The sequence below is a fragment of the Anser cygnoides genome, chromosome 15 (genome assembly GCF_040182565.1).
Source record: "Anser cygnoides isolate HZ-2024a breed goose chromosome 15, Taihu_goose_T2T_genome, whole genome shotgun sequence".
Classification (NCBI taxonomy): Eukaryota; Metazoa; Chordata; class Aves; order Anseriformes; family Anatidae; genus Anser; species Anser cygnoides.
In genome coordinates this window covers 3,739,713-3,750,232 of record NC_089887.1, presented here as the reverse complement: position 1 = coordinate 3,750,232, position 10,520 = coordinate 3,739,713, and the positions used below count along the sequence as shown (strand labels likewise).

Here is a 10,520-nt window from a genome sequence, read left to right as displayed (position 1 = left end):
CTGGTGTCCTGGCGCAGGCTAAGGGCAGGGCTCCCCGGGGCATAGCGGGTTAAAGCATCTCCTGCAGCCCCGCACTGCGAACCAGGACGGGGTGCTGGCAGTTTGGGGCCAGGCCTCCTGACACACCGACTGGGCTAGGCGGCAGCCCGAAGGTAACTGTTTGCTCCACTGCGGCAACTGGATTGTGCAAGACGTCCATCAGAGACGGAGAGGAAAAGCTTCTTGCCTTCGGGCTGCATCTGCTGATAGAGCTCCCGAACCCTGAGCCAAATTCACCACCACGAAGAGCAGAGAAGCAGCAAAGCAGCAGACTCGGAAGTCACCCCGCCACCAGGCTGCTACCGCACCGTGCATCGCAGCAGCCGCCTGTACACGCGTGTTCATTTACACAAACACACAAGACAAGAACAGAGCAGTTATAATTTACATTTTAATCAGCCAAATATACAAGTTCTGTTGTTTTTTTTTCCTTTTTCCACCTTTATCGAGTGTTTTTTTTCCCCCCATCTGGGTCTGATACAATTAATGATGTTTTTTTTTTTTCCTTTAAACAAAGGATGATGTGGTTAAAAACTGGCACTATCCCTAATCAGGAGAAGAAACAAAATAACGAAGAGGAGGGAAAAGGGGGAGACCGGCTGCAAGAGATGAGGGATGAAAACGGGAAGGAACAGCACTCCAGATGTCCATGAAGTCAGGCTCTCGATTATACTGCAACACCCTGCAGCAAAATTTTATGGGCCGTTTGCCCGAAAGGATTCCTCAGATACATTATCCTTTGGGTTTTCATGAGCAAGTCAAAGTTCCCCACCCCATATGCCCCACCCCACAATGACCCCACAATCTATGTTCTTGCAATCTAATATTTAAAGCATCTCCCCTCCCGCACAGCTCCCTCCCGCCCCTGCTTCCCCCCCCCCCGCCCAAATCTATGAGTTCTTAATCCTAAAAACAGCAAAAACATTCAGGTTTTCGAACTGTTACAGAGAATCGCTGTTCAGCACAGTTCTGCACCGAAGATAGCAGCTGCCCCTAACCCCAAATGGAAATCTGTGCCAGGATGAAGACAAACACATCGTCAGTGTCTCTTGGAGGTGGAGGTGACTTCGATGCCGCAATGTAACCCCACGTGGCACCTATGGTATGCAACACGACAGAGTTCCTGGCAGGCACCAGGCACGGCTTCCCGGCGATTCCTCCTCTCGCGCGTCCTGCGCTTACTTGTTAAGGGACAGGGACTGCAGTCTTTTACCCGCCATTGCCGCTTCGTCTTTTGCTGGAGGAGGGAAAGAACAGAGGGGTTAGGGTTTCACAGCGCACGTCGGGGCTGGTGGTAGCCTGGCAGCCCCCGAGACTGAAATCTTGCTAGCCACGTGCAGCGAAGTAAGCAGGGAAAAGTTCTGACCCTCCCCACTAACTCCTGGTACCGCCCCTCCAGGGTAAGCGGGAGCAGCCCTCCCTGCTCCTTCCCTTCTGGCCCTGGCTTCCCTTCAGGCTTCTGCAAACCACCCCGATGCTGATGCAGTTTCCCTGTGGAAGCCGCTGGGAGCACACTCGTTAGGGTTCTGGTTCTCTATCAGAGCTGAAGAGGAAATCCCAGCACGGGAGGAATGCTGCAAACTCCCTGTGCGGTCTGGATCCCCAGCATGCATCCAGCAGAAGGCACTCGATAAATCCCCAAAATCAGAGCTAGCACTGCCCGGGACGCTGAGGACAACGTGGGTATCAAGAGCAATTCCCTTCTCTTCTCGCCTGCTCCCTATTCAGACGCCCTAGAGCTTTGTAAGAGTGAACCAGCTGAATGTAGTTCTGATGAGAGGAGTCGCAACGACACTCAGCAACACCACGCAGTCTCAGGCGAGGAGGGACTACAACATGTGATAGCAGAAGTCATACCTCACGGCAGTACGGCCATTGCAAAAGTAATAGGAGAGGATTAATTACTCTCTAACCTTTTCTTTCCTCTTCTTTCTTTCTGGCAGCTTCTTCCCTTTGCTTCCGAATGATGGCTAGTCGGGCGAGATCTGCCTTCGCTTGTTCTGTTTTGCCAGCTAGGTGCATTTTCATGTATCTTTCTTTTGCCTTTTGTTTCTCGATCTCCTCCCTGTTTGAGCGAAACACACCGGCCGTTAGAGCACCCCGGTGAGCGTGCAGGTACTGACAGACACCAGGGGAAGCTTTCTGACTGGAAAACAAGGTGAGTACAGAGCTGGGCTGCCTGCAGGGACTGGGGGACCCTGTCACCAGTTTTCAAGGGCGTTACATCTGTTGCAGGGATGATGTGAAGTCAAGGAATTTCTACCTTCAGCTAAATAAGAGCACTGAATTAGCCCCAGACTACGCAGCACTGTAACATTCTCCCCAGAAGTACACCTCAAGGGTACTTCTGCTGAAGGCATCTATCCCAACTAATCAAACTTAAACAATCTATTCCAAACAATCAAGCTTAAATCTTTCACTCTGAAACTCTCCGTTGCTAAATGAAACTAGGAGATCAAACGTTGCTTCTCACCTTATTCATCAGCTCAAACAAAAATTTCAACACGAACCCAGGAGTCTGGGAAACTGCTACCTGCCACTAGGGCACCTTTTGTAGCAAGATCAGAGCAGACCTCAGCGTGAACTTTGGTTAATGGATTTTGGTTACACCTCATTTTTGGCATAAAACTTCAGGAGAGAAACGGCCTACGTCTGCTTCACGGCGACAAACTTCACTCAGCACAGCGGGCCGAAGTGCCTGGCCCCGGGGCAGACAAAGCTACTCCCAGAAGACAGACGGCTTCTGTAAAAACTTCTGTAAAGTTTGTAAGGAAAGCCATTTTGAAACAAAGTGAATCCTGCCTGACAGTTTGCTGCTGCTCAGCATCAGCCTTAGAGGGCAACACAGATGAAGGGCTTCCCTGAAACACCAGCGCACACGCGGCAGGGAGACGCTTCTCCACATTAAGCTGCTGCCAGCAGCACGTGGGAAACTCCAGGACCACGCCAGCTCCTCCCGAGGCAGGAGGAAAACTCACCGCTCTCGTCGCGAGAGTTCCTTGGGTCCATCCAGGTCCAGCTGAGTTACTTTTTTGGTTGTCTGAATTACACGATTGGGATTCTCTATGTCTATCAACCCTTCCACGCCTTTGCGCTTTTGCTAAGGTTTAAGAAGAAGAGGAAAGGTAAGAAGCTCTGTTCTGCCATACCCCAAATCACGTTGCATCAGAACGCATCAAATGCCCTGCACCACACCCCAAAAGTAGAATTCAAGGTAGTTTCCCCACCAGACAGCAAAACCATTTGTGAACCAAGATTTATAACCACCAAACATCTTTGGTGTTCTTTGAAGATGATCTTGCCTTTGCATTTCACTTAAAAAATACCCAGATTATCACTCTGAGGACAAAAGGGAGTCAAGTAAGGTTTTTTTTTGGCTTCTAAAAATAGTTATTCCATAAAAGATTTACTGTAGATAGCTCTGAAAGAGAACTCCATGCAAATGCGTTACGTGCCCTGAGTATTACACTACCTGATAATCCTCGTCATCTTCATCACTCTCATCTGAATCTAAAGACTTCTTCTCCTTTTTGGGGTCCCCTGTTGCTCCTTCGCCTCCCTCTTCTTGCTCCTCTTCTTCCTACAGAAATCACAGGAAGAAAACACGTCAATAGAATTCCCAGTGACTTAAACGAGATCGTTTTGGAGGGATGATGCACGGCTCCGAGCACTGCTGCTCCTGACACGGCCCACCGAGGGTGCCTCGCTCTACCAGAACGAGAGCTCATTCTCAACACAGTTACGTGAGCATCACCTGCCCCAGCAGATCTCCTCCAAGCAACTCTGCTGCTCTCTCTACTTAACAGGCCACGAAAACTATTGTAAAAGACAGAACTGGCTCTTCGCTTTCCCCAAATGAAGGATCTCCAGAAGAATTTTGGCCTGAATTTCCAGTGCACTGCCTCTGAGGGACCAGAAGCTACACAGATGTGGCATGATGGATCCCAGCCTCGATCCAGATAAAAAAAAACTAAAGAGAAAATTGCCAGCCATCAACTAGAATGGTGTTTCTAGTGGAAACATAAGAAATTGCAGCCTTTCCAGCACAGCTTTTACTAATCAGCGTCTAGGAATTAATTTGTAAATCATTAGAAGATAATCACAGAATATCCCGAGTTGGAAGGGACCCATAAGGATCATCAAGTCCAACTCCAAGATAAGATTAGGGAAACTAACATGGGTGTGAAAAGCTTGCTTTACCATTATCAAACATCCCTCATCAGAGCAGCTGGCAAAGCAGAGGAGCTATGGGCAGGAGGAGGAGTATTTTAAGTTTTTACAGACCTCCCTTAATGAAACTGGGTTGGATGTAACCATCACTATGTGGTACAGATGATCACAGCAGAAAAAAATCCTCAAAAAGCAGTCCTCTGAGGGCTGTTGTGTTTTTGTTTTTATAAAACCAGACAGACATCTCACGTGGGGCCCCATCGAGGCTCGTTCTGTTCTGTTCCCACTTGGTATTTTTATTAACGACTTGGATGGCGAAAAGTCTTGTGAATTCAAAGTTTGTGAATGACATTGTGCAAGAGCGAGGAGCTGAGCTCACTTTGGAAAACAGGATCAGAACCGTAAGCGGCTTCAGTAACTGGAAGGACGGCACGAAGCCAGGAAGGTGGAATCAGAAAACAAACCAAGAGGAGTCACGCTACAGAATAAGAAATGCGACACAAAGTCGGAATATCTGGCTAAGCAGCAAACCACGCAATCATCTAGAGTTACAGCTGGTCAAATCATTCAAAGGGAGTCAACAATATGGCTCGTAACAGCTTGGAAGGGTAACCTGCTTCTGGGATTTACTCATCAGTGTTTCCTACCCAGGGTATAATTATCCCGCTGCAGTCAGTGCCGTGAGGTTTCAGCCGGAATCGTGAGTTCAGGCTTAGGCAGCACTTTCAGAAAGTCGCCGAAAACAGCGTTGAGAGTCAGCGTAGCTGGGATAATTTGGCAACGCAAGAGAGCAAGTACCGCAGAAAGCAGCCGTGGTTTTTGTAATGCCAGCCCGGTAGCTGCAGGGGAAGGCGGACTCACAAACCCGTGGTGGGGCACACAGACGCCCAAAAAAGAGCTCACACCAGAAAAATCTGTTACTTCTCCCGGAGACAAACAAGAAAACCACGTGTAAAGAAAGAAGTCAAAGGAATTTAGTCCATTAAAACTAGAGAAAGGTCAAATACGCTGTTTTCAAGAACTGAAAGCTGTCAAGACGTGAGCCCCTTTTCTCCGCAGCCAAGCTGCAGAGCAGGAGTGAGGAACAAGCTTATGCTGAAGAGCAGAACGATGAACTACGGGAGGAAAAGATGCCGAGAGCTGCCGTGTAATCACCTCCCTCGTCCTTTAACCTTCAGAGTGCTGACGGACGGTCGGCCTGGCCTCACCTCCACGAGGAACTCGACTGGATCCCACCTTGCAGCCTCCCCAGGCACCGGTGTCGAGAATTCACATTGCGATCCCTGTCGGAATGGTCTGCAACACCCCAGTGAGCTGACATTTCTCGTGAGCTGCGAATCAAGCGTGCTGCGCAAGCCCGGAGTTAGCACGGTAAGCACAAACCAAGGCAAACACCTACCCTTGCCTTCTGCTTTTCTGCTTGGAGCTGCGCATCGATCTCTTCGGGACTCGTGTACTGTCTTGCCCGGCCTTTGTGGCCTCCTTTTCTACCTGCACAAAAATAAAATCAATAGATTAATCAATAAATGGGTTAGTGATGAGCTTCCAAAAAGCTTGACTCCTCCTGCAGCACACGCTCTGGATTTTTTGGCATGCACAGGACGAGCCCAAAGGAAAAAAAAAAAAAAAAAGAGACACATTGGATTTGCTACCCTCAGTGAAGCCTGCGGCTTCTCTGATTCCCCTCCCGGGCTGCCGAGCTGTTCCCAGCCCCAGCCCCGCTCCCGTTCCCTCCCCTGCAGGGATCCCGGTGCGTTCGTGCCGCGGCAGCAGCTCCCAGCAGCTCCGCCGCTGCCCGGCTCGCCTCCTCAGCCCCTCCCTGAGCTGAGGCTGTGCCAAGGGAGAACAGGGAGCCAATTGGACAAAAGCTTCGGGAATTGAAGCGAGAGCTGAGGAACTCGTAAAAGGAGCCTCCATGTTTCAGCGCTTTATAAGGGAAACCAAAAACAAGCGCTAGAAACCAGGAAGAAAGGAGAGGGGGCTCGGCTGGGCGGCCTGCTCGGCCCTCCAGAGCAAAATCCTGCGGGCTCCCGTGGAATTGCGAAGCCATCAGTGCTTCCTGCAAGCGGCTGCTCTGCTTATGTCGTCAGAGCTGAGAGCTGCTGCCAAAAGCAAGCCAGAAAGCTCGGGGTAAAACCCGTGCGCGAGACCAGCAAAACCCCAGCAGCTCGTGCGAGGGAGCCGTGCTCCTGCAGGCGTCTCGCAGCCCGCAGGAAAGCCTCGTGCTCCTCTCCCTTCCCACCTGCCGAGGACAAGGAGACCTCCCAGCGGCGTGGAGGGGGGACGGATGTCCCTCCTGACGGGGGAGCCCCATCACCGCCGGGCCCCATGTCACGGCCACGCCCGGCCGCACTTGTCGGGCTCTTTGAGGCAGCCCTCGAGGGCTTTGGGAATTCGTTTTCTGAGCACTTCTGGCTCAGAAAACGAGCGCAGACCAATTCTCATACGTTTTAGCTTGGTAAAAGCCGAGCTGCGCGGTAAAATCTCTCGAAACGCCCCTAGGAAGCCTCACAGAGCCCCCCCCCCGAAAGGTTTTTCTGGCACGAGACGGGGAGCGCAATTCTCTACAATCAGTTTTGGAAGCTCACGGGCACTCACCCCACCAGTACAAGCAGGGCACCGCTGCCCCCCGAGCCCTGCTTTCCCCGTTCCCGGCCACCCCACGTGGCGCCACCGACACACGTGGGGAACTCGAGCTCCAAGGGAGCGCTGGAGCCGTCACGTCGCCGCCCAGCAAGTGACAGCGCTCTGAAAGGCGCACCGGCAGGGCACCTGACACACCGCGCGGCACCAAGAAAATCCACTCGGCCTGCCCCAGCGCTCGCTGCGGGCTCGGCAGCTGCCGGCAGCCTTCCTGCCGTACGTCAGGCTCTGAACTGAAGATGACAAAACCCTGATAACAGCACCCTGAAAGGAATTATCTTGCACAAAAGCTTGAAAAAGCAAACAAACCGAAGGGGGAATCAGCCGCGGGGCTGCCCTGATCTACACCTGAGCCAGCCCAGAGCGGACGAGGCGCAGGGCACCCCGCGTGGGGCCGGCGGTGCCACCGGCTCGGCCCCCACAGGGCCCGCCTGGGGGGCTCGGCGCAGGGCAGGAGCTGGATGAGCACCACAGGGGGCGATCGGATGAGCTGAGGGCAGGCCCCGCACCTGGCAGCGCCCCCCGGGCACCTCGGGGCGGCCGCAAGGGCCTCAGCGGAACAGCAGCGAGGCGCCCGGCCCCCGGCACCGCTTCCACACCGCGACCCGCGGAGAGGGGGAGGTGGGCTGAGGTAAAAAGGGGCCGGCTGCCCGGCGGGGTCAGGCTGGCCAATTAAATCCCAATTAAAACAATTAAAGCGAGGGGGAAAAACCGAGAAGAACCGAGCGGAACGCCCCGAACTGGGGGACGCCCGGCGGGCTCGCCGAGCCCAACGCCCGGCTACACACAGGCCCCCCCAAAAAAAACCAAAAACCCCCCCAAAAAAACAAAACCCCCCATTCTGAGCCCATCCCGAGAGAGAGTCCCCCCCCACACCCCCCCCGGGGGGCGAGGCCCCGGCCCCAGCGCCTCAGGGGAGCCCCGGCCCGGCCCCAACCCGCGGCTGCGGCCCCCCGCCCGGCCCCCACCGCCTCACGAGGGACCCCCAAATAAAGAAATTAAAGGGGAATAGGGAAATAAACCGAACGGGGGTGGGGGGGGGCTCCGGGCCCTGCCCCCCACCCCCCTCCCCACCTCCTTTCGGCATCGCGGCGATGGCGGCTGCAGCGCGGCCCCCCCCCGGCCCCCAGCGCCGACCCGGAAGCGGAAGCCGTCCCCTCCCGCCCCGCCCCTCCCACTCAGAGCCCTCCCCGCGAGGTCCCCGCCGCGGAGGCTGCCCCCTCAGCGCCTGCTCGCCCGCCGCCCTTCCGCGGCTTTTTTCTACGCCAAGAGAGAAGCCGGGACGCGGCCCGCCCGCCGAGGAGGTGATTTTGCAGCGTTTCGGTTGCGGAAGGGGACTAAAATGGGGAAGGGCGCGGGGAGGGGAGGGGGTTGTTCTTCAGGCGCCGCGCTGGGCACCTCAGCGCGGCGCGGGGAGGGGAAGAGGACCCCGCGGGCGGCTGCGGGACCGGAGCCGGGCCGGGAGCGGAGCCAGGCCGGGATCAGGCCGCGGGTAGGCCGGGACCGGGCCGGGATCAGGCCGCAGCTCGGGGCTGGGCCCGGGGCTCTCCCCCGCCGCCGCCGAGCACGGCCCGAGCCCCTCAGGGCCGCCGGGCCCCGTCCCGGTGTCAGCCGCAGGCCGCGGGGGGCACCGGGGGGTACCGGGGGGGGCACCGGGGGGGGCACCGGGGGGGCGGCGGCCGCGTCCCGGAGCCCCTGGGGAACCCTGCAGCCGCCCCCCCCCTCTCTCCTTTCGCAGCGGTTTCTGAAGGACCCGAGGTGCCCGCGCGTCGCGGAGCAGACAGGCGGCTCCCCCGGTGCTTCCCCCCCACACACACCCCACCGTCCCCGTCCCCGAGGCGATGCCGAAGGTGAAGCGCAGCAGGAAGCCGCCCCCCGACGGCTGGGAGCTGATCGAGCCCACGCTGGACGAGCTGGATCAGAAGATGAGGGAAGGTAGGGAAGGAGCGGCGGCGCCCCGGGGACGTGTCCCGAAACAAGCTCGGCCCTAACGCTCCGGGCACCCCCAAAAATGCGGTGCGAGCCCCGGGGTTGTCCCGGGCCGAGTCTGGGGCAGGGCCGGGAGCTTTCCTGGGTGTGTGGGGGGCACCGGGCAGTGCCCCGGCGGGGTGCATTTCTTGTGGGGCGCTCCGTGGCCGAGCTCTGGGCTGAAGCTCGCTGACACAGGCAGAGGGACCGGTAGCTCCTGCCCGTGCTGTTGCGCTGGTCTGACAAGCTGCAGCAGCCCTAAAGTCTGCTCCGTCCCACTGCAGGTCATGTCATTCCCCCTGTCCTGCTCTTTTGGCTTTCATTTCCTAAAAGGACCGTGCCAGGCCACGTCCCTCTCGTTGGAATCCTCTCCCATTAAGCTCGTTCCTAACTCTTAAGTTGTTAAAGTCAGGAATGTTCTCGGAGCAGTTTCTAAAGCGACTGAGGAAGTTGGAAACCGGAGAGAATCAGCTGAAATCTGATGAAACCTGACAAAATCTGGTGTTTGTTGTTCCCTCCCAGCGGAGACTGAGCCCCACGAAGGGAAGAGGAAAGTGGAATCGCTTTGGCCTATCTTCAGAATTCACCACCAGAAGACTCGTTACATTTTTGACCTCTTCTATAAAAGAAAAGCCATCAGCAGAGGTGAGAAGCACAAACGCTTCCCCCTGGCTGGGGGACAGGGGGATGCGGTGAGGCGTCTGCCTGCAGGTGCACCCGAACTGGGGTGCTGAAGGGAGGGATCATTGTCGATGGAGGGAGGACGGAGGGAAGGCTGGCACCTGTGTAGCTCTAATAGCTAAGGAGCACAGCTAGAAATTCCTTGGGCTGTTTTCAAACGCTTCCTGGGAGCTACCTGTGCTAATAACGTCTGCTCTTTTGCAGAGCTCTACGAGTACTGCATCAAGGAAGGATACGCCGACAAGAACCTGATCGCCAAGTGGAAGAAGCAGGGCTACGAGAACCTCTGCTGCCTGCGCTGCATCCAGACGCGGGACACCAACTTCGGGACCAACTGCATCTGTAGGGTCCCCAAAAGCAAGCTGGAAGTGGTAAGGGTTTTCAGCTTGTCCCTGCCCTTTCGTCTGGAGCCTTTCTAACCTCACCCTGGCCAGGGACAGCAGGGGAGGGAACATTCTTCCTTCTGGTAACTTCCTCTAGTTCTATCGATTTTTACCTTTTGCTGGTAGATTTAATATCTGGGGGCTTTAAAGTCGCCACCAGCTTTGGCGTGTGGTTGCTCCAAGTCATTAAAGGGTAGGAGACGACATAAAACTCGGCTGTAGGCAGCCTTTTCACAGGGACCCCTTCAAAAGGCAGCCTCTGCAGCGAGGCTGAGGCCTGGGGGACTGCCCGCTCACCAGAGCTTGGCTGAAATATCGCTGTCGTGTCCCTTTTCCAGGGGAGAATCATCGAATGCACTCACTGCGGATGCCGAGGTTGTTCTGGGTGAAGTGCCGAGACGCAAGTTTACCTTTTGAACTCTGAACTCGTCTTACACCACGGACTGTGAGTGCAATTATAACCACCTTCTGCGTGATTGGATAGCTTATTGCAATTAAACCAGCAACGTGCTCACCTGGATGGTAGCTACAAAGGATGTTGCTTTGGAGTAGCTTTCTGTGTAGCCATTTATTTTAAAATAAAGTCTGCTTTCCTGAGAGAGTGGAGCAGTCTTCTGGCAAAACTCATCTGTGCCC

General features: G+C 55.4%; 2 protein-coding genes across 3 annotated transcripts; one reads left to right on the top strand and one right to left on the bottom strand.

Annotated features, from left to right (window-relative positions):
* Positions 1 to 412: 412 nt before the first annotated feature.
* Positions 413 to 8,014, bottom strand: PDAP1 (PDGFA associated protein 1). Its single transcript, XM_066977898.1, has 6 exons — positions 7,927 to 8,014; positions 5,609 to 5,700; positions 3,512 to 3,619; positions 3,018 to 3,139; positions 1,953 to 2,104; positions 413 to 1,276 (listed from the first exon to the last, which is right to left on the bottom strand). The coding sequence occupies exons 1-6, from the start codon at positions 7,937 to 7,939 to the stop codon at positions 1,218 to 1,220; spliced, it is 546 nt and encodes a 181-aa protein (XP_066833999.1). The 5' UTR covers positions 7,940 to 8,014; the 3' UTR covers positions 413 to 1,217.
* An 18-nt stretch (positions 8,015 to 8,032) lies between these two features.
* Positions 8,033 to 10,481, top strand: BUD31 (BUD31 homolog). Of its 2 annotated transcripts, none has more exons than XM_048065267.2 (5): positions 8,033 to 8,156; positions 8,591 to 8,787; positions 9,343 to 9,465; positions 9,706 to 9,872; positions 10,223 to 10,481. In XM_048065267.2, exons 2-5 carry the CDS (start codon positions 8,694 to 8,696, stop codon positions 10,271 to 10,273), a joined length of 435 nt encoding a protein of 144 aa, XP_047921224.1. In that variant the 5' UTR covers positions 8,033 to 8,156; positions 8,591 to 8,693; the 3' UTR covers positions 10,274 to 10,481. The 2 variants fall into 2 exon arrangements, with proteins under 2 accessions (XP_047921224.1, XP_047921214.1); XM_048065257.2 differs by lacking the exon at positions 8,033 to 8,156 and adding an exon at positions 8,215 to 8,344.
* The last annotated feature ends 39 nt before the right edge of the window (positions 10,482 to 10,520 follow it).

Bases quoted from the DNA above. Each gene is read 5' to 3' on its own strand.
- PDAP1 (XM_066977898.1), bottom strand. The intron at 3,140-3,511 runs GTAGTGTAATAC...CTTAAACCTTAG, and splicing joins AAGATGACGAGGATTATCAG to CAAAAGCGCAAAGGCGTGGA. The intron at 2,105-3,017 runs GTGAGTTTTCCT...TCGCTCAAACAG, and splicing joins GAACTCTCGCGACGAGAGCG to GGAGGAGATCGAGAAACAAA.
- BUD31 (XM_048065267.2), top strand. From the start codon at position 8,694: ATGCCGAAGGTGAAGCGCAGCAGGAAGCCGCCCCCCGACGGCTGGGAG. The intron at 8,788-9,342 runs GTAGGGAAGGAG...GTTCCCTCCCAG, and splicing joins GGATCAGAAGATGAGGGAAG to CGGAGACTGAGCCCCACGAA. The intron at 9,873-10,222 runs GTAAGGGTTTTC...TCCCTTTTCCAG, and splicing joins CCAAAAGCAAGCTGGAAGTG to GGGAGAATCATCGAATGCAC.